This window comes from Saccoglossus kowalevskii, chromosome 6 (genome assembly GCF_978046115.1).
Source record: "Saccoglossus kowalevskii chromosome 6, keSacKowa6.1, whole genome shotgun sequence".
Taxonomy (NCBI): Eukaryota; Metazoa; Hemichordata; class Enteropneusta; family Harrimaniidae; genus Saccoglossus; species Saccoglossus kowalevskii.
Genome location: NC_140646.1, coordinates 23,517,058 through 23,541,852, shown reverse-complemented (window position 1 = coordinate 23,541,852; position 24,795 = coordinate 23,517,058). Strand labels below are relative to the sequence as shown.

The window sequence follows — 24,795 nt, the reverse complement described above, 5'->3', positions numbered from 1 at the left end:
GAAGTCGTTTTAAGAGAACATGGACTTCTCAATCATCTCTTATTCAGCTCCCTGCTTTCTCTATGTAGCATCAATGCAGGGAGAAACTGGTAGTACCATCTTCGTATACTGCTAATAATTGTTGACAAGACAACCGAACATCTCGGTCAATTCATGGTCTTCAGCTTTCAGAATGAACTTGGGATATACATAGAGCGGACCTGTGCTGCATATCGATGTAGCAATAATGCAATCACCGTGCAATCAAAACATATACCCCAGAGAAAAATTAGCAAGACAGTTGAAATCCGTTCAGTCAATCACAACAACTGTAAATCACTAACGCGGATCATGGAGCTCCATGCGCGGATGAATATAATTTCGAAATGTTCATTCAGTCTCCTGTATAGATTCACAACTGGTATGTCGAGGTGTTTTATGCTCGGGTGTACGTGCCGTTTGTCAACATGCACTGAATAGTTTTTACTATTATAGATTTGGGACATCATCAACCCAGTGATCAGCCTCCACGTGTGTGGCATTGAAACGGGGGTGACGTCACCTGCGCGTGCGTCAGCTAACCCACGGAAGGTACTAATGTTAGTACCTTCCATGGTTGGCCATGGCGTGTCATTGTTTACAAACAAGCGTCTACCCATGAGCCTTTGCGTTCTTAGCGTGTGTTGTTATCATCGCGTGGGACTCAATTCCCGCGCGTGCGCAGGTGACTACCCTCCCGCTTTAAATAATTTCTTATGCAATGCACTTTGTTGTCTTCCATCAGTTTCCAGAGCCTGGTCACACCAGTTAGTTCCCAATTAGTGCCATGTTCTACTTATGTTTGACTACGAACGATATGTGGTTGGTGGGTCGACGCCATGTGTAAATCTCATTGCACGATGTGTGTGACGTAAGACGTCGACTCTTGGAAGGTATGTATGTGAAGTCATGTGTTATCCCATCGCACAATACTGTATGGACAATAAAAGAAATCTTTATTATATACAAATTCAAATTTTGAACAATTCACTGGCAAAAAAAAACTTTTTTCCAAAAATATATCACTCAAAGTGACCATCTGAACATAAACGGTACAACACAAATTTGAAAGATACAAGCTTATCTTGTTAGAGTACCCAAATACTTTTATATGATAATGAGGGTAACTCTTGAGTACAAAGGAATTATTCCATGTACATGGAATAAAATGGTGAAGTCCGGTTTTGCCAATCACTAAATCAGTGGTTGAAATTATGGACGAGACTACGATTGTCGGGCAGTGTGATAAGTTGTAGGAAAGTGAAAGTTGACAACCATTTTAACATGTTTTACACTGTTTACATGAAAATATATCTATATATTACAAATAACCTTAGAATTAGATATTAATGGAAATATGTTTTTAATAAAAATATTCCTTTCATACAAAGAATACTCCATGTTTTGATTCTGAACCATCTTTCAAATCGTCACTTGGAGAATAGTCTAAAGATAACGGCGACTCTGTAGTCTCCCAGGACGATGTCGATGTCGCCAATGGCAGTCGTCTGTACGTATTCATAGCGCCACCAAGGGGTCTAAGTTCAATCGTGCCGGGTGACAGTCTCTGTTTGGACGACAAATGTCGCCTTCCCGGCGTCAACAAATCCTCATCGCTAACGCTTTGTAAAGTCGCAGCTGATATGGTTTTCAGATCTACGGAATTGTCGGTACCAGTATTGGTCATCTTGCTTACAGCCATGGCAACTGTCGGTAAGGACTCTGGCCCGTCATGCGCAGTGGCACAAGCCCCGTTCACATACTCCTCATCCCCGTACTTGGAATCCGATGAATCCGAGACGCTAGGGAGATCATGAACCACCCCCGTACCCATTGGGTGCTCTTTGACTCGACTGTACGACGGTATTAAAATGTCTCCCTTGGAACGATATTTCTTACACGACTTCGCATTTAAAATAATAAAAGACCACACGAGTGCAATGAAGATGAGAATCATTATGACCACAGTTGCTATGGCAACAAATTCCAGCCCGTTAGAGAAATCGGCAGTTTGGGGCACAGTGTGTCGTACAGTAGTGCCGTCTGCAAAATAAACAGATACACAACGTGAACAAATGGCGGGGGGGGGGGTATTCATACATGGGCTCTAAGCCAAATACACTGACCACATAAAAAACATGCGAAACCATTACATGTACATATAAATCAAAACATTAATGACTACATAAGTGAGCTATATGGGAACAAGTTTGTTTTGTGTTTGCTTCTACCTGGTGGGGTGGGAGTGGCGTAGTTCATTTTAGTTTTGTTACGTATATATTTGTTGCTAACAATGATAGAATTGTTCATGTTATGCAATAAATTACTGTTAATTTTACTACAGCGAACAGGGTGACGACCACAAAGAGTTTCTAGTATACGAACAACTAATTACACGAAGAACATAGAATAGTTTCCCGGGGTATTTGAAACCCTGGAGTGACAGTTTTTGGTTTTAAATAACCCAGGAAAGTGTTATATGTTCTTCATCTAATTAGGTGTTAGTATTTTTTCACACACAAACGACGAATTCGGCCGAATTTCGTTAGCGGTTGGCTTAATATTATCCCCAGCGGATCGTTTGGCTGTGGAAGTTCTTTCTTTTTTTGTCTGATTTGCAAGAATCTGAAAAAAGCGTTTCACAACTTGTCTCTTATTTAGTTGTATGCCGTATTCAAGATGACGCCCCCCATAGTAAATATCGCATTTATTTTATTATCACGTGTGCGCCAGCTGACTGTGGTTGTAACCACCAAGCCTCGCTTATTTCGAGAGGAGTAGCAACCTGTCTTTTACAGTACGCATGCGTGCGGTGACATATGGGAATATGAATAAAATGTACTTTCGCTCACCTATTCGTTTCTTACAAATGTATTTTTGCCGGCTACCACAGGCTCGTTTGTGCCAGTAGCCGTCAGAAAAGCATATGACAGTACAGGCGTAGAGGGCATAGTCTTCATAGTAGTCGTATGAAAATCTAGAAAGAAAAAAAACAACAGAAAGTCTCAATAAGACTTCTCACACAGCCAGTGACACAGACAGTGATTATTTATAAGATGCATGTGACAACTTTGATCGTTGGTGGCGTTGGCGTGCTTTCTGTTAACCTGGATGTGAATAATACTTAGCAGTTTCTTGCTTTCGCTGCGTGCTACTTCGTTCGTCGTGGTGTTAACTCGAAACCTGAAATAACCCAAAACCAAGCGCCGGGGCTATAGAACTTCAGCTATGGTGTACTCCGGCGTGCAACGCAGATATGATGTGTCAGGACACAAACATAGATATTATTTATTACGTGTTAAATCGCGGCTATACTTATGTAGATTTTCAGAACTTTATTGCAAAGCCAATGCCCTAAGGATACTATTTCACCAAGACAAGACCCATCTGCCTCGAGGTAGCTTTCTCTAATCCAGTCGCCAGTTTGGCTTAGACTTAAATACGTTCGAGACGAATTAAAGTATATATGTCATTTTCTTCATGCATTCTTAAAGCGGGTGGGTCGTCACCTGCGCACGCGCGGGAATTTAGTCCCGAGCGACAATAACAACACACACTAAAAACGCAAAGGCTCATGAATAGACGCTTGTTTGTAAACAATGACACGCTATGGCCATCTTACGCATGCATGCGCAGGTGACGACTCCCCCGATTTAAGCATCGGTTAATGCTATTCGGATGCCGACAATGAAAATAAAGAGGTCGCCAAACAATTTTTCGAAAAAGGAACGGTGTTGGAGAATGATTATGATGAAAAGGGGATATTTTGTACATTTTAGAGATATAATGTGACGATTGAGTATCTGTAAGTGTTATATAATATATAATCGTTTTGTAATTGTAACGACGGTGATATCGTGTTATTATATATACCCTAAATACGTAGAGTTTAAACCATCAACCCATTCGTAGGAGCGTTGACTAGTTGAAAAATCCTGTAGGCCAATCCACGCACAGTCACTGTCTTCTCCAAAGGCACCAAAGGCATCTATATAAAGAAAACAACACGTATTACTGTGACAATGACGAAGAAGAGAACACGTATTACTGTGACAATGACGAAGAAGAGAACACGTATTACTGTGACAATGACGAAGAAGAGAACACGTATTACTGTGACAATGACGAAGAAGAGAACACGTATTAGAGTAACGATGATGTAAGGACAACACGTTCCGGCATTTATACAGTAACATTGACGAAGAACATACGCAGTTACAGTAAATACTTTTTTTTTTTTTTTACTGAGATTAGCTCTTGTAGCTGAAAATCCATATGGTCACGAAACATTACGATATAACTCACTGTTTTACTAACAACTTTAAAACCCTGTCCTTATGGTTAAAATATCACAATACTGAAAGGCGTGCCTTTGGACAAAACTGTGGCGTAATTGTATTTTTTCTTATATAAAAGTCTAAGACTAACCTGCCATAAAATAGTTTTCCAAGTCATCTGCCACGCTACATAGATTGGCAGCATCGTATGTACACATGGTCTGGGCATTCTGCCAGGACTGTTTGATTAAATTACGCAGTTTATAACAATGGTCGTTGTACAGCGTCCAACCGTTCGGACAATCATGGCCGACAACTGAAACAGAAAAACACGCACACATGTTAACAGATTAAAAAGTCCATGTATAATTTCACTAAAGAGATTGCAATGTCATATTGCATTAGTAATATGTCTCATTGAATTATTTTATTAGAACCTCCTGCATTACCATTGCAACGTCAAGTCATGTCACATCGCGTTGCGTGGCGTGGCGTGGCGTGGCGTCGCGCGCTTTGCGCCATATGCACGCCTCGTTATTAAAGCGGGGGAGTTGTCACCTGCGCATGCGTCAGATAACCATAGCGTGTCATTGCATTGACGCGCAGGTCGGCGTCTTCTAAACAGATCTGACGCATATCGCGCAAGGTGTGCCGGGAGTTTGTTCGAAATTTCGAACGTTTCGAAGTCAATCGTCGATTGCCACGTATTTTACGGATAAATTAAATCGTTTCAGGGGCCTGTTTACTAAATAATGATAAATGAAACTTAGAAATATTGTAAGGACAAACTGGCCCCAACATTGCGCAAATTTGCAATGAGTTTACGGCTGCTAGTGTCTGGTTCGGAAGAAGTTCTACGCGTGATTTTATCGCGTTAAAGGACGTTCTATTTTCGAACTAGTTGAAACCGGAAATTACGCAAGTACTTTCGAACTTCAAACACAAATTTGATTATCGTTATCATGTCTTGGTTTCTGTTATTTCCACGATTTAATTATTTATGACATTAATATTTCACTCACTAAACAATATTTCACTAAAATATGGGATTAAAAAGCAACTTAAATTGGAAAAAAAGTTCCGTGTATAAACACTAGTGTAAAGAGGCGGCGGAGCGCTATTTTAGCCAAAATCGGCTAGTAAGGCGTCATATGACACAGGTTTGTGCGAACTCTGCACAGTTCGATGCGCGTTACTTATCATCACTGCACAAAGCAGCTTTTCATAGAACTCATTTGCATATTCGAATATGTTCGAACTACAAGATCCTGTCGGTTAACAAAGTTATGCGTAAGTCACTCGGTTACTTTAATCACTTTATTAAGAGGTTTCAAGCCCTGACTATAAATAAAATGTTCAGTTATTTATACAAAATATACATGACTTGCGTTAGAAAATTACAATCCTTTCCTACATGCCAAAGCACTAGTTTCTACTCTAAATGACTAACTTTATAAACTTACTAGAACCTGTGTGTTCTAATGCTGTTAGACGCGCAAAATCGAACCCGTTCAAGCCAGAAATAGTATTGATATATTTACCAGTATACAAGATGAACGGAGATGTTAGGAAACTTTTTTCAGTTAAATTAGTCTTTAATGTTTCTTTCCCAACTATATACGATAACAGAACGTTGTTTTCTTCCAAGTTTTAGTGTATCACGTGCGCCATTTCACTACAGTAACATTACCTTGCAAAACATAGTCCGCGATAAAATGGTTCGTATTTACGTTTTTACCAGAGGTACATTACTTGGGGTTTGTAACTACGGTGACATGATACCAAGATCCCGTCACAATCTCGCTCTCGCATAAGCGTTCCAACTCAGAAAAAATGCGAATGCGCATGCCCGAGGTAACTAGGATACTGGGATGTCCAGGTGGATCAAAATAGCTGCCCACGATATGACGGATTACGAGAACTATATTTTCTGTACATTTTCGATGTATTACATTTTTCACTATGATAGTGACAAGAAAAGTTTATTTTTTTCATTACAAACCTTGAACATTGATATGCGTCATGTCAGAAGGTCGTAGCCTCAGTCTCGCTATCTACGAGAAGAGACTTGAATGGGATCTTGACATGATGTCACCATACAGTACTATGCGAGTTGCAAACCCCAAGTAATGTACCTCTGTTTTTACTTAAGTCTGACATTAATAAATAGTTCGGATGTCACGTACGTTTTTTCCCACTTTTTGTAGTTCGGTTTCAAATGAAACAACCGCGGAAAAATGGCCGTGCGTAGTGAGGTGATTGACCACAAAATTGAAGACTGCCTGTGGCAGAGGCACTATTGCGTAAAGCGCAAAGGCCTCTGGGAAGGAGATTGGCAGGTAACTAGTAATCGCCATATTGTTCCATTTGGGCCGGTTTTCCGGCCGGAAGGAACGCGACTGGGTGACGTAATTTGAAAACATTCCAAGTTCCGTTTTGCGTAAACGTGTCTGTAATGCTACAATAAAGCCTTGCTCATACATACTGCCTACTTAGATTTACAGATTTGATATGTTCTGTGCAAATTTATAACAAAAGAAACAATTCTTTTTATTCGCCCAACTTTCGAAAGTAAAAGGAAACCCCTGAACGGCCACGAGCGTAAGCGCTGACGTCAGGTAACTAAGGTCACAGTCCCTGTTGAGGGACTGTGCTAAGGGAAATGGAACAAGCAACGAGAAAGTGATGTACTAATCAGAATGCCGGATTCGTTACTAGTTACCGGCCTCTTGTGGCTTGGTACGCCATGACACTTGAGACGGGAACCAGCCAACACAAACCTGTGATCGGTGTAGAAGACGCCGAACTACAGCGTCAATGCCCACAGACTAATTTAAATATTAATGACCGGACCTACATTTTGCTTTGCCATGAGTGCGTTCGCGTCGCTCCGTGAGGGTGCCCCAAACGACGTGGCAGAAAGTAGATGTATTGGTCCGTTGCTATGTGAGCGAAAATCGTATAAAATGTATAAAATTTATTTTGAAATCACGCCCACTGGCATTTTATGTTTGAGAAAATTACCTAAACACGTTTGTACTTATCGATTTCCTAGTTCGCTATCTCTTTTCTAACAGTTGTGACGTCAAATACTAGTAGCAGGCGAACGAAAACTGGGCAGGCGCGAGGCGCCCGCGTCACCCCGAGGCAACTACGCGAACGCACAGACGATTTGAACTGACGATTCACATCTACGTCTCCTACCTCACGACCTACTTTTTCATTATTTTAACATTTTGAAAAGATTTTAGCACTGAATGTAAAAATATTTGACATATTTATTTTAAATAACACACATTTTTTTCAACAGAAGCTTAGGATATCAGAAACAAATGAATTAAAAAAAACGCGGAATACCAACAATTTTGGTGTAAAATGTTACCTGTGGCAGAGTCTAGTTGCAGCTCTCTGTGGCTCCCTAGGTCAAGAAGACTCTGCAAGGGAGAGTGATACTTTCGGTGATCTAACCGAAAGGAACTCTGGGAAGGAGAATGAGGTTTGTGCTGGACAGCGCTTCCGGTGACGACACAACGGTGTCATTGTTTACAAACAAGCGTCCACCCATGAGCCTTTGCGTTTTTAGCGTGTGTCGTTATCGTCGCTTGGAACGCAATTCCCGCGCGCGCAGGTGACGACGCCTCCCCGCTTTAAAGTACTCTTTCACTGCCATTTTCAGACTGTGTCGTCATTTAAAAAATAGCTTTACCCAATAGCTCAATAACTACCTGCCATTCAAAATTATAGTTTTCATGAAAGCATGCAACTTACCAAAATACCAAGACATAATAATGGCGGAAACGTAAAAATTAAATTAGGTAGACGATAAAAAGCGTAATGGCATTAAACAACTGAACGACCTACCGAAACTTGAGTACGTCATGTACAAGCCATACTCGTCACTGGATATGCTGACGTCATCGCTAACGAACTCGACGTAAAGGGCGCCACCAGAGCTGGTTATAGATTCGGGATTTTCGACACCACACCATTCAACTATCAGCTGCGACGTTGAATTCCAACCTGCCACAAATCATATAAATTCATTTCAAAGAGATACGAGACTAAATTGACAACACAGTCTGTGTTGCAGGAAAACAAATTGAATTGCGTGTCGCAAAATCGGATAATCCGACTTGCTTGCATTTAAACATTGATTGTAGCTTGTTTCCATGGCAGAGCATTTATTATTAGCAAATCATCTATAGCGTCTGACAGGGCATTACTGTTATATCCAATCATCTATAGCGTCTGACAGAGCATTTATTATTATCAAATCATCTATAGCGTCAGACAGGGCATTTATTATTATCAAATCATCTATAGTGTCTGAAAAGGCATTTATTATTATCAAATCATCTATAGCGTCTGACAGGGCATTTATTGTTATATCCAATCATCTATAGCGTCTGATAGGGCATTTATTATTATCAAATCATCTATAGCGTCAGACAGGGCATTTATTATTATCAAATCATCTATAGCGTCAGACAGGGCATTTATTATTATCAAATCATCTATAGCGTCTGACAGGGCATTTATTATTATAAAATTATCTATAGCGTCAGACAGGGCATTTATTGTTAAATCTAATCATCTATAGCGTCAGACAGAGCATTTATTATTATCAAATCATCTATAGCGTCAGACAGGGCATTTATTATTATCAAATCATCTATAGCGTCAGGCAGAGCATTTATTATTATCAAATTATCTATAGCGTCAGACAGGGCATTTATTGTTAAATCTAATCATCTATAGCGTCAGACAGGGCATTTATTGTTAAATCTAATCATCTATAGCGTCTGACAGGGCATTTATTATTATCAAATCATCTATAGCGTCAGACAGGGCATTTATTATCAAATCATCTATAGCGTCAGACAGGGCATTTATTATTATCAAATTATCTATAGCGTCAGACAGGGCATTTATTGTTATATCTAATCATCTATAGCGTCTGACAGGGCATTTATTATTATCAAATCATCTATAGCGTCAGACAGGGCATTTATTATTATCAAATTATCTATAGCGTCAGACAGGGCATTTATTGTTAAATCTAATCATCTATAGCGTCTGACAGGGCATTTATTGTTAAATCTAATCATCTATAGCGTCTGACAGGGCATTTATTATTATCAAATCATCTATAGCGTCAGACAGGGCATTTATTATTATCAAATTATCTATAGCGTCAGACAGGGCATTTATTGTTAAATCTAATCATCTATAGCGTCTGACAGGGCATTTATTATTAACAAATTATCTATAGCGTCAGACAGGGCATTTATTGTTATCAAATCATCTATAGTGTCAGACAGGGCATTTATTATTATCAAATTATCTATAGCGTCAGACAGGGCATTTATTATTATCAAATCATCTATAGCGTCTGACAGGGCATTTATTATTATCAAATTATCTATAGCGTCTGACAGGGCATTTATTATTATCAAATTATCTATAGCGTCAGACAGGGCATTTATTATTATCAAATCATCTATAGCATCAGACAGGCCATTTATTATTATCAAATTATCTATAGCGTCTGACAGGGCATTTATTAGTATCAAATCATCTATAGCGTCAGACAGAGCATTTATTATTATCAAATTATCTTTCGCGTCAGACAGGGCATTTATTGTTAAATCTAATCATCTATAACGTCTGACAGGGCATTTATTATTATCAAATCATCTATAGCGTCTGACGGGGCATTTATTATTATCAAATCATCTATAGCGTCAGACAGGGCATTTATTATTATCAAATTATCTATAGCGTCAGACAGGGCATTTATTGTTAAATCTAATCATCTATAGCGTCAGACAGGGCATTTATTGTTAAATCTAATCATCTATAACATTCAGACAGGGCATTTATTATTATCAAATCATCTATAGCGTCTGACGGGGCATTTATTATTATCAAATCATCTATAGCGTCAGACAGGGCATTTATTATTATCAAATTATCTATAGCGTCTGACGGGGCATTTATTATTATCAAATCATCTATAGCGTCAGACAGGGCATTTATTATTATCAAATCATCTATAGCGTCTGACGGGGCATTTATTATTATCAAATCATCTATAGCGTCAGACAGGGCATTTATTATTATCAAATTATCTACAGCGTCAGACAGGGCATTTATTGTTAAATCTAATCATCTACAACGTCAGACAGGGCATTTATTATTATCAAATCATCTATAGCGTCTGACGGGGCATTTATTATTATCAAATCATCTATAGCGTCAGACAGGGCATTTATTATTATCAAATCATCTATAGCGTCTGATGGGGCATTTATTATTATCAAATCATCTATAGCGTCAGACAGGGCATTTATTATTATCAAATTATCTATAGCGTCAGACAGGGCATTTATTGTTAAATCTAATCATCTATAGCGTCAGACAGGGCATTTATTGTTAAATCTAATCATCTATAACGTCAGACAGGGCATTTATTATTATCAAATCATCTATAGCGTCTGACGGGGCATTTATTATTATCAAATCATCTATAGCGTCAGACAGGGCATTTATTATTATCAAATTATCTATAGCGTCAGACAGGGCATTTATTGTTAAATCTAATCATCTATAGCGTCAGACAGGGCATTTATTGTTAAATCTAATCATCTATAACGTCTGACAGGGCATTTATTATTATCAAATCATCTATAGCGTCAGACAGGGCATTTATTATTATCAAATCATCTATAGCGTCAGACAGGTCATTTATTATTATCAAATTATCTATAGCGTCAGACAGGGCATTTATTGTTATCAAATCATCTACAGCGTCTGACAGGGCATTTATTGTTATATCCAATCATCTATAGCGTCTGACAGGGCATTTATTATTATCAAATCATCTATAGCGTCTGACAGGGCATTTATTATTATCAAATTATCTATAGCGTCAGACAGAGCATTTATTATTATCAAATTATCTATAGCGTCAGACAGGGCATTTATTATTATCAAATTATCTATAGCGTCAGACAGGGCATTTATTGTTAAATCTAATCATCTATAGCGTCTGACAGGGCATTTATTATTATCAAATTATATATAGCGTCAGACAGAGCATTTATTATTATCAAATTATCTATAGCGTCAGACAGGGCATTTGTTGTTAAATCTAATCATCTATAGCGTCTGACAGGGCATTTATTGTTAAATCTAATCATCTATAGCGTCAGACAGGGCATTTATTATTATCAAATTATCTATAGCGTCAGACAGGGCATTTGTTGTTAAATCTAATCATCTATAGCGTCAGACAGGGCATTTATTGTTAAATCTAATCATCTATAGCGTCAGACAGGGCATTTATTGTTAAATCTAATCATCTATAGCGTCAGACAGGGCATTTATTATTATCAAATTATCTATAGCGTCTGACAGGGCATTTATTATTATCAAATTATCTATAGCGTCAGACAGAGCATTTATTATTATCAAATCATCTATAGCGTCAGACAGGCCATTTATTATTATCAAATAATCTATAGCGTCAGACAGGGCATTTATTATTATCAAATCATCTATAGCATCAGACAGGCCATTTATTATTATCAAATTATCTATAGCGTCAGACAGGGCATTTATTATTATCAAATCATCTATAGCATCAGACAGGCCATTTATTATTATCAAATTATCTATAGCGTCTGACAGGGCATTTATTATTATCAAATTATCTATAGCGTCTGACAGGGCATTTATTATTATCAAATTATCTATAGCGTCTGACAGGGCATTTATTGTTAAATCTAATCATCTATAACGTCTGACAGGGCATTTATTATTATCAAATTATTTATAGCGTCGGACAGGGCATTAAATCTAATCAGTCAGACATTGTTAAATCTAATCATCTATAGCGTCAGACAGGGCATTTATTATTATCAAATCACCTATAGCGTCAGACAGGGCATTTATTATTATCAAATCATCTATAGCGTCAGACAGGGCATTTATTATTATCAAATCATCTATAGCGTCAGACAGGCCATTTATTATTACCAAATCATCTATAGCATCAGACAGGCCATTTATTATTATCAAATTATCTATAGCGTCAGACAGGGCATTTATTATTATCAAATTATCTATAGCGTCAGACAGGGCATTTATTATTATCAAATCATCTATAGCGTCTGACAGGGAATTTAAATTCTAAATCAAATGAATTAAATTCGTGAACATGTAAAATAACAATAAAACTCATTGTTTCCTTGAAAATAAATGAATTTACATTACATTTCATAAACCAGGGATATAGAGAGATTACTGTATAATGTTGTTAATGAATAATTTCTCCCAGTAATATATAATATTTTGAGTTAGTTTGAACACCCCTAATTTTTACTCACGGAGAGTTATCCGCGGAAGTCGAATCCAAATGCCCCTTGCCATGTATGAACATATGTTTATACCGTAGATGGCGTCAAGGGATTTGATAATATCTCTGGAGATATGAGGGAACACCGCACGTTACAACAAACAGTTACATTAACAAGATGTGCCGGGATATACTGAGCTCAATTAAATAGACTATGTTTCTATTCCCCCGTGGACCGACCATATTGGATTCAAAAATAAGCAATTACTTCTGACAGTGTAATAACAATGTCTCTCTTACCGTCTAAAACTCTCACGTGATGCGAGCACCTTCCGTTTGAGTCCCTGGGGCGCAGTGTACTCAGACTTACAGTCAGTGTAACTCGTCTGTCAGGGGGCGCCGTTATCAACCAACTGCAGCGGACGTCACTTTTGTTATAGTGGTCGGTGAGACGAGTCGAAGTGATAATCCCTTCTGTGACGTTGAGTGCATCCAATTCAAGCGTGCTTCCATTGCACTGCCCTGTAGGAGGGAGGCAGAAATATTGCTCTAATGTAAAAGTTAGTTGCATTATATTGTATTCAAAAACGCGTATGTAAGTAGGTCGACCAATGACACACAGTTCGTGAACTAGGACATACTTTTCCAATCGATGAGTTCAGTTTGCGTACAACTGTTAATATCTATTAATTCGCTTCGATGCCCTAAGCATTAACAATCCGGTACCTGTTCAACGTAGACTTATCGCCATTATACAGAACACATGCATTTCTGGGGTTTTCATTTTTAAATTAGGTACATATGTTGAAACAATGATATGAGAATATAAGGAAGCATGCAATGACTTGCTTTATCAGTTTAGTTAGACTAACCAAATAAAAAGTTCATACCTACTTGGTAGATGGCCATACTTCTTTATAGTGTTAAATATAATCCCGTTATTATTGATAAAATATTCTTAGAGCTTATTGACCAATCACTGAGAGCGAAGCCTAATTACTGATCCATAAGAATCTAATCATGCTACTGAGATCGCTTCATTGTCAGGTTTTGAAGGCAACATGTTTAATATGTACTAGTATATTCTATGGGGGCAATAGCAACACATTCTAAACCTTCTATGTCCCGTACACACGTGTACTTCGTAATGCAGTCTCCGGGGATTTCATAACACGTTGTTTGCTGAGTATTCAGTTACACTTTCAAATATTAGATTACAAGATATCTCTGATGGCAACATTCAATTATGAAGTATTTTAAACTTAAGTAGCGTATCAACCAATAACCAAGTCTATTTTATGCTTATTTATTTATTCATTTCACGGAAAAAAAATACACCCCGACTAACCTCGAGGGTGCGTGTGTGGGAACAAACATAATTCTCAGGTATGCGTAAAGATCATACAAAACAGTGTAATACATTGGAAAGACACATATACTGTAATAGAGAGTACTACTACTATCTACCACTATCTACCACTATTGTATCTAATGTTAATTTATTACAAGTACTAGTATATGCAAATTTCACCAGTACTGGCACACAATTCATTTTTTTCAAAAGATAATACATGTTTAAGATTTTGTTTCAGAGAAACGAGTGATGAAAACTCGGCTCAATGGCATTGATTTTGTACTTTGCACAACTGTAACAAGAAAATTCTATTTTTTCTACAGATGTCCGTTTACGAGTTGAACAGCGAGGTGTGGCAAAGGCGTGCATATATTAGGGAATTCTGGCACGATTTTAATATTTGATATAATTCCAGAGATAATTTATTTACACATTATTGCATGATATCTTTCTATATTGTAAAATTCCCATTTTCTTCCCATCCAACTATGTACTTATAAAACTTGATTTGATCGCATGTAATGTTATTTCAAACGACTTGCATATTGTGTTTAAAAAGTAATGTGTTGAGTTAACACATCATTAAATTGGTTTAACTCCTCGAGGCTAACTTTTTAGATTCTCTGTATGTGTTATAAACTGAAACACCATGTACTTACCATTTTTAGGACACGCGAACGAAAAATAAATAATTTTAAATATACTTTATATTGTTGATGCTTTATTACTTAATTCCTTCTTGAATACAAATACATGTATTGCCTTTGGATTTTTGTATGCCAAACTCATGTGTCCTTTGCAAACATGAGATATGTTAGTGGATAGTCATATAAAGGTACATATACTCCCCAGAAAAGTTTTTTTTTTCAGTTTTAATTGCTGGAACTAAAACTCAGATATGTTCGGTAGTGTGACTCCCTCATGTATTACATTTCACTGATTGTACTGTACATACATACCGCATTAAGTTGATCATGTCGCTACTAAAACCTGATTCAAGTTTAATCAGTTTTTGTAAGCCAGTCGGGCGTCGATCACTATGCCCGCTTATTTCGACACAGCGCTAATAGCGGGAGAAGCCGGGAACGTGTAATCGTACGCTAGCGGAGGGGGTAGGTGTACTATAAAACGGGGTAGGTGTACTATAAACGTATATTCACATACATGTATATCACATCTGAATACTGAGTCGCCAAGCTACGAATATCAGACTGGCAGTGGTGACGTCATCGATGGAAGTCAGCATTCCAGTCACACAGCTCTCATTCACTGTGTAGATAAACCACGATCTGACAGATGGATACGGTAAATTGAATTTACACCTGGTTGCACGATACACATCGATGCTCACCGACCTTATTAAATTGGAGACATGTTTTACTCTGGGATCACGTCATCACGTATTCAGGCGGTACGCTATTACCGGTGTAGTCTCAGTCAACAATGGTTCTAATTCAAAATACGCACCAAACAGTCAAAGAAAACACCCTACTGTTAGGTCGTGACTTGCTGGACATACACAATCAACTAATTTTATTATTTTATCAAGACACATCATGATGTTGTTAAGAAAAAACTTCAAAACATATGAATGGCCTGATATTAATTTGTTTTCATGGCAATAAACGTTTCTCTGGATAACGATGTATTAGTAATGCTATACGCAACAACAACACTGTTGTTTCGTTTCATTTACTTGTCTCCGTATATTGCGTAGACAGTGACCGATTTCCGGTGTGTCATAAAAGGACTCGTTTTCTTATATCATCACAAATGTCAATTTATCCAAAAGGTCAAACATTTCTCTCGACAAATTTACCTAGTTTGTGAGTATTTTTCATTGATGTTAGAATTACCTTTTTTAATAGTAAATAGCGTTGTTTTCAGTTTTGCACGGAAACAGCGGATGGAAATAAATTGAAATTAGCGTAAGATGGTATGCGCATGCGTACAAGTTGACAAGGATTTAAATAACTTTATTAAATTACATAAGCACTATTTAACCGCATGTTTCACTGTTCTCCGTGTACTGATTCCTTATATACTACCCCAGGGAACGGTCTAAATGAAACTGGTCCCATGACACTATCTCGGATGTACGGTTCATTATTTTTCGATTTTGTGAGGGGTAATCGTTTAGGAAGTACTATGAACGCGAAGTAACTATCTGTAACTAACAAATAGAATTTATGAGATATTTTTATGAACACGTCAAATGAATTGACTTGATACATATACTCCATAAAGTACTAGTATATGTTTGGAGTATTCTTGTAAAAAAATCATAAAGGGAGGCAGTCGTCGTGCCGCGTCCTTTTTGATATGGGACTCATAGCGACGTATACTAGTACAACGCGTGTAAAATACATTGTTTATTTAAATGAAATTCGAACACGCGCTGCGCGACGACCACCGCGCTTAAAGCGGACAAGGGAATGGTATAGACTACAGTCGTCACGCAGCGCGCGTTCGGAATTTTTATACGCCAGTTGTATATATCGCATGGAAGCCACATTGAATACGAAGTGGAGACATACGTTTGTTAAAGGGCGGTAGTCGTCGCGCCGCGTCCTGTTCGATATGGGACTCATAGCGACGTATACAACGCGTGCAAAATACATTGTTTATTTACATGAAATGCGAAGACGCGCTGAGCGACAACCACCGTGCTTTAAATTCAAACACTATAAGCGTTGATCACTGTTTAAAGTTGCCTTGTCCTACCATTAGAATCACATCTAGCGTGGACAATACACGGCATGCAATGCAAAGTCTGCGGAAACGTAGCGTTGGATCGTACACGGACATATGCCAAACTAAGGATGGAAAAAATGTCTTTCATCACAGTATCAAGAAACTATAACAAATTTGCGGGCACGCAATTAAAACAATATAAAACGTACAGCGACGAAACATAATGACTACGTACTAGAGTCTCATGCCCACTGATGTTTTACGTATATTTTAACGACTTGCAAAGCAATTACCGTCGTCGAGGTAATCAGAAAAGGCGACAGGACATCAGTTTTATTTTAAATTTAATTTTACTGTTTGCATGCTTCACATGTGTACATTATGTAACCCCTGATCGTCATGAGTAGTCGCAAATTAAATACCGAGTATTTAAATATTTTCACTAGTTAAAATAGTGCATTGGTCACGTGCTGTCAGTATTATAAACGACGTTTTTTTTATTTTACAAAACTTATATTATCGTGGATTTTAAGTCACATGCCAATGTCATCGAATGATAGGGACGAATCTGAGTCTCAATATGTCAGGTTTACTTTCGCCATCTGATTGGCTAAATTATCTAACTGAATCTGGATCACTGTGCGCACTATTCATAGTGATGATGAGTGTAAGATCAACTAAACAGAACAGAGAGGTACCTGGTACATGTACAAATTATTATTGCCTAACATGTTAAAGGGCGGTGGTCGTCGCGCCGCGCATGTGTGACATTTGTGTTGATAAAGATAGATTTTCTCACAATGCAATGCGCTTTTCTTTTAAAATCACGGTTACGAGTTTTGATCCGGGCGTGACTTTCACTAATAACCACCTGTAACTCCTTCGATACCTTGCAATAACCAAACAAAAAATACCTAAATTAAAGCTTGGTAGCCTGAGCCTCTCAGTTTGTTCTCGTTGGTCTATGCAACTGTAAAAGTCACATACAATCCGTATATAATTAAAGTGAGAGGATCGTCACCCACGCACGCGCGGGAGTTGAGTTCCAAGCGACGATAACAACACACGCTAAAAACGCAAAGGCCCATGGGTAGGCGCTTGTTTGTAAACAATGACACGCTATGGCCATCTGACGCATGCGCAGGTGACGACTCCTTCGCTTTAATATGAAAGCAATTGATCTACTAGTATTTACAGTTCATGTTTCATTAGTGCAAATTTGTAAAGGACATCACGGAGACGTGAGCACTGAACGCATACCACGTACGCTATATACCGACGTTGTATATTAAAATGTGGTGGTCATAGCGAATTACACATCGCGTGTAAAATACATTTTTTGTTTACACGAACACGCGCTGCACGAAGACCACCGCACTTTAAATCACTTGCTTGTGAAAAAAAATGGCCGCGGGGTTTGAATCTAGGTTTCTAGAGGGCGTCATCTATTGAAATATAGTTTTGTTCAAGCGAACCACAGAGATTACGGCACAAAATGACAACATACCGGGATATTATTAAATAAGTCGCTATCTTGAGACTCTTCTCCGAAGGTCTCTCATCGTTGAATTTATGTGTGATTTTGCATGACAGTGTGCACAGTGCATCATTAAAATTTTCCATGGTCCGCATCACGTGACCGATTTCAACAACACGTCTACTGCTTGACCCCTACTTTCTACATCGCATTTTATGTGACATAGGCATTGTGTTTTGCATTAGCATTAGCACTTTGCCCATATAATTGTGTCTAAAACAATATTTCGCGTAGAACTCAAAGCTATCGTCACATATTAATCTGTACTGAGGTCGCGCGAAGAGTTGGAGACGTGCGTTCACGTACAACGTATCAGAACACGTCGTCGTCGACCTCTTAACTAATAAAAATATTGAGACCAACACACATTATTTGAAGCAATGTGCGTGACTGAGAAAATAATGACATAACACAATGTCGAGATATATCGAATCGGCAACAAATGGTAGATCCACACCGTGACTCATCCGTCGACGATGCAGTGCCATCGACACCGTGACTTACATAATATATTCCACCTTTAAGAGTTAGTTGCGTTTCAGTAAACCAGATATCAATGAAAGACTCCCTCCCGCACGCTAGCTGTAATGAATGACCTGTCTAATCAATTACTCTTTTGCTGGATTTATTTTAAGTCACGAACCCCCACAAGTAATACATCTCAGGGAAAATCAATTAAAGTTGTTGGTGTCACGATACCTATGTGAATAGATGGTAAGACTGGGGATTGCTTTCCGGTGCGTGAAATCCAGTGCGCACGCGATTCATTTTTCAACCAGTGATGTTATTCATAAGAAACATTCACGCATGCCGACGTAACGTAAACCACAATCGCCTTTACAATTTTTGCGAACAGTCAAGCTAAAATGTCTGTTTCTATGACAACATCATACATCCAGATTAAAAAAAATCGATGATGTAACATTCGCCTCAGAGGAGATAATATCATATTCAATGTATTCCCAGATTAAATATAGAGCAAATAGAGTGTTAGCATCTCAATTTCAAAACAAATCCAAATGCACAACACGTACAATAAGGTTTTATCCTATTAACGGTTCCTCGCATATGTTATAGAATGTATGTATAATCCCCGAATATATACTTTTCATTATCCGAGCGATTAGAAAAAAATGGCATTTGCTCACATGACTTTCGATTTTCTCGTTCTGTAAATAGATTGTCGATTTATTTGACAAATTGCACGCGTTTTGCTTATTTTTCTGTACGAAGGTAAGAATAGGTCATCGTTTCTTTTCAAAGCAAAGTCGGCACACATCTGGATTGCCGTTATATATGTCAAACAAGACGAATGGTGCTTTATAATCGTAATAGCTCGGCAAATGCCGACGGAGTAAATTACAGTATAGGAAACAAAGAACTTCTTAATTGTCTAGGCAATGGTATCCCATGATTCCATAGTGCAATCACCGCAATTGACAAGCATGTTTTTTTTATTAATATAGTTGTTCATTCCAAGACAATAAATAGTACCCGGTATTCAAGATGTATACATTCTGACAGTATGCCACCTCACAAAATAGTTTTATCACAGGAATCTATTATAAAAGCAAAAGTAGTAAGATGACAGCCCCTCCCCAACTTTTGTTGAAAGTTTTCCGCGATGTGGATATTTTCCATCTCAGGAGAACGTGAGGGTGGTCTAACAATAATAAAATATTGTAATCTGAAACCTACCATTAAAATGAGCTCAATATACAAACGAGACACTAGAATAACTTGTACATGACGTAATTCGTATTCAAAATGAAATGAAATACACGGATAAAGTATCACACGAATGTTCAATTTAAAAGAACGCCCTCTATTCGTTTTCGCAGTAATGAAGACGATCACAGAATAGTCACGTGACTTTACGCACCGTAATGACGCTACGTAGGCCCCCTAACAGCAATTACGAGGCTTTGGTCATATCGTGCATTCAATAATATCTTTGACAAAATCATCATTCACAAATAGGTTTATTGTCCTCCCCCTTGAAGATTGAAGACGTTTTTCCAAACTGTGCTCAATTACCGCGCTCAAGGTTCGCTTATTCACTGCCAATAGTCAGGGTACATCGAATCTGACCACAAATGTAAGCCTGTTCCGAAATCACGACGTTTTATAACAACGGGTAACTTTATTCAAAATAAAGCTAGTAATTATAAATAGAAGATGAAAGCAATAAGGGGCACGAGTGGTTTGGAGAAAAAAACGGCTGAAATATGTACACAAAGAAATGAAGTTGAAAAGCAAAAACATAAAAAAATCAAACGTGCGTCACGGTCAAATCAGCCAAACCAGTAGCCATATTTCGCGACGAAAAACAAAATTATGTTAGAATTGGATTTAAATTCGAAACGTGATAACTACTGTGGTAATATTTGACACCAACGCTGCAAAAACTCAGTTTATTATCTGAAAAATCAATCGTTATCGCCAATTATAGCGTGGATATTTCTATTTTTTTCGCGATAACCGGGATAGTGTCTAATCTTTGTCTTTATATCATATCATAGAGGACTGTGCTCCAATATACTCCGGCTAAACGGGAGATCGACCGGTATCGCGGGGGATATCTTCCATCACAGCCCCTCTATAATATAATAATACTAGTACTAGTAATGTACTCTGAATGACCGGAAATCGGCAGGTATCCCGGGGTACATTTCTAATGTCAATCCCTATATAATGTAATGTGTGGCCTGTATTCGATGTATTTTGGATAAACGGGATATCAACAGATATCTACAAAACTCTTCGTTGCAAACTGTCTTGCTAGTGAGTTTACTTATTGACTTATTCAGCTTATTACTTATTACTAGTGAGCAGGTGGTTAGCGAGAACAATGTAATGAATAATGTCCATGCATGTATCAGCTGTAACGTTTACGTCATATCCGGGTCGATTTGACTTGGATATTTAATAATTTAATAAACCCCGTAGCGATTAAAAGGCATAAAGTGGCTCCTTATGTTTATGCAGATTAATGCATCGTCGAACATATGTATACAACGATAACCAATTCTGCCTCTGAGAGGAGAACACAGATCGACATTTAAACGATTTGGCACAATAAACTAGATTGATATTGCGTCATGTTTGGAGTGTTTTCTCAAAATATAGCTGAGTAATAATAACACCCGCATATCTGCTGAAAGGTTATTACGTGTCTTGTTACATGGCGCCATTTTGTTCTAGTCAGAATAAACGCAATACAGTCTGTTCCTTCATTTTGAACTTGGTAGAATTTTGACAATATTGTTACTTTTTTGCAAAATAGGACCGTGCACAATTGCAGCAGCAATGGCAGGCGTGCTATCCAATCCCGTTGCCAGAGTCAAAATAGAGGCGCTCCATGCCATGCCATTCGCAATATTATAGAGGACATCGCGTTCTCGATAAACGACACGACAAACGGAACACTGTTTACCGCATCGAAAGAGTTCCATTGCTCCACGCGGCGACACTTACATTAATTTAAAATATACATTATTTATATTTGTATTAATCTGTAAATATGCAAGATTCTTACGTGATGTGACGTCACATTTCTTTCTATATTACACACTAAGTTGCTTAATATTGCAATAAACACCGCCGCGACATATCACCAATACAATCTGATGTTGTGCTAGAAAACATCCATTTATTGATTGTCATGGCAACGTGGTTTGATTAAAATTAATGCATTTTATGAAATGCTGGAACATCGTAATTGGACTTTTGTTCATATAAGTCGTCGCCGTGTGTATTGTTCGACTCCTCTTCAACGTTCTGGGATCATGATGTCACGCTTCAATTGTTTTCACGACATTGCTTTGTTCCGTCTACGTAATTAATGGCTTACAACTCAAAGAATGAGATCGATATAAAGTAATAATAACGTTGTGATATAATGGAGATATAAATAGAAATCTACATGGTAACACCAACACGTATATCGATTTCATCTTTGTTACATTATAGCATCATGTAAAACTGTGCACATTTTTTCAATAATTATTATTACATTTTAATTCGATTCAATTTGGTGTAGAGTTGTATTACTATTTCCCGTTGTTCGTCAAGTCTCAGGACGCTCCCACGACAAAAACAGTATGGCAGTAAGAGTATATATACATTCTTATATGGGAATTTATGTCACCATTTCTTAGTCTTAAAAGCAGGAACTTTATGCGTGGTGTATTATTGGGATAACATTGCGGCCTCTTTACATGGTTTTGATGATGTAGTTTTGCATTATTAATATTTTCAGATATTGCAATCGCCTGTGTATAAAAATACTTGCATAGCTTACTCCCCCACCCCACCCCCGCCTCAACAAAAAAAAACATATGAAATAATCAGATTTGTTTACAAAAGCCATCGCGAACGCATGAAGAAACTAGAATATTCGATTTTGTAAAACAAGATTCTGTTATAACATAGGTTATAATATGAATAAATTGCATGAGATGTTTGACCCACACCTAGACAGCCTCGAAACAGCGTGTGAAAAACCCGTTGTGACTTGGGGAAAGTATGGTCAATGACCTTTCAAAATTTATAGATGTCGCTGACATGTGAAAGTAACAAAACGAACCACCACAAAAAGATAGTAAAACGCTCAATAAAACACGGGAACGTTTTGAGATTTCTATTTGGGATCAAAGTTCGCAGCTTTTGTCAGGCGGACTGTTATTAAGCAAAAACACATAAATAACTTCTCGGGTGTCGAGGTCAACAGACCCGAAAGCGAGAAGTCAGGTGAGAAGTTATTCTGCATCACCGGACCGTTGATAGCACTGTCTTTAAACGATCTATAACAATGAATAGTCCCTTGGCAGTGGAATGTGTTTAGCAATGGCTCAAATCTCAGAATAGGGTTGCGTTTCCAAAACAATGTACGTTTGATGTTAACAGTAATTTATCTTTTTCTTGTAGCAATAGAGTTGCTATGGAAATGACTATAGCGCTGTTAGTGCTATCATCGACAGAAAACAGGATCTAGCAGCATATTGCAAATATCTATCTCGCTATGAATACATTGACAACAACGTCGCATCAATTTATTAGAAGCCAGTACATGTCGCGTTAAAATACATAAAAATAATCTTCGACTATAATAAATTTTAGACGCGACGTCCGGGCTAAAAGTAAAAACAAGAATGGGCGTTGACCTACCTGATACTTGTGCGGTGAATTCAACGGTCCAGGTAACTGAAAATAAAAATACAAAGACGGTACTTAAGCACGATCTATTAAACCTTTTAACGTATATCACATACCCCGTAGAGCCACTCTCTATTATAGGTCGGATGATAATGGGTCACCGTCATTATGACCGGTATACCTCAGATATTATGGATACAGTGGGACAGTAGTAGTGGTGAGAGTGAACCGAATACTAGTCGTTTGATGCTGGTTATACGAGGTAGCCCGTCATGCAGTTGATAAGTAACAGAAGGGGAATAAATACTCACGCAAGAACAGTATATAACAATTCACTGCTTTGGCTGACATAGTCTCATTACAACATTACTGCAATCATATCACGGGGTGTCTTGTCTCAGTTGTCAGCTCCCCCAAATCCGCCGTGTTTCGTCCGATCCTATAACGGGAACGTTGCACTCTGTCTCCTTGAATTCAAAATCAAGTCTGCAGAATGATTTCGTGTGCTGCCACCGCCTCTATTTTCCCCGAAGCTCAGATCCCAACGGTTCTCTTTAAGCGCAGTGATCAACGTACGTTCACGCTAGTCATATATTACACGGAAGGTCAGATGTGTATTATAATGGCAGGCAACGAGAACACCTGAGATCGTATATCGAGCAATCACGACCGAGTCGGCAAACGCAGCTTCACAGATCGTGTTGATACGTACGTCACCGGTTGTACACGCCAATACTCCTGTGGGAACGAACATACACACATTGAGAGATGGAAAGAATACGATAAATGCGTACACCTTAGTGATCGCCATCCAGGTCATTCAAGTTGTACACCCCCACCCACCCAAGTATTACATAACGGTACGGAAATTAAATATTGTCAATATATAATTGTCGGTTTAAAAAAAATCAATGCATTGTATATCCGGGATATCTAGTGCATGCGATAATTACCTACCTTTCCGTTCAGCTGCTACCTGCTTATAACCGGTGTTGTGATTTTCAGTGGGAAAAAATCGAAGCCAGTCTGTTGAGTTGAAGGGGTGTAAAGTGCTTCCTTTTCTTTTGAGGATGCTTTGTTTGTGAGTGCGTCGACCGCCGTGAAGGTCTGGCGCACAACGAGACAGACAGACAATCTATACTCACACCCACGGACACACTCTCGGTACATGTATTGACAAGTGTCAAATGTTGCTATAACAAAAGAATACGCCGATTACCTGATGAATGTAGCTGAAGAAATGTATATTGCGCCCTCATCGGACACTGTCACACGCGTTGATAGGACCGGAGGTAGTAGGGGAATACGTAATTGTGACACTTCACGTGTTAAAATTTGAATACCATGACGTCATAATGCATACATAATGAGTTCTTACAATGATATATCAACGTCCACA

At 38.2% G+C, this 24,795-nt stretch overlaps 1 protein-coding gene across 1 annotated transcript; it reads right to left on the bottom strand.

Annotated features, from left to right (window-relative positions):
* Positions 1-951: 951 nt before the first annotated feature.
* On the bottom strand, positions 952-24,560 carry LOC146742168 (uncharacterized). Its single transcript, XM_085500809.1, has 9 exons — positions 24,354-24,560; positions 23,708-24,134; positions 23,409-23,444; positions 12,955-13,176; positions 8,157-8,315; positions 4,447-4,611; positions 3,892-4,006; positions 2,871-2,995; positions 952-2,061 (listed from the first exon to the last, which is right to left on the bottom strand). Exons 2-9 carry the CDS (start codon positions 23,745-23,747, stop codon positions 1,400-1,402), a joined length of 1,524 nt encoding a protein of 507 aa, XP_085356935.1. The 5' UTR covers positions 23,748-24,134; positions 24,354-24,560; the 3' UTR covers positions 952-1,399.
* Between the last annotated feature and the right edge of the window lie 235 nt (positions 24,561-24,795).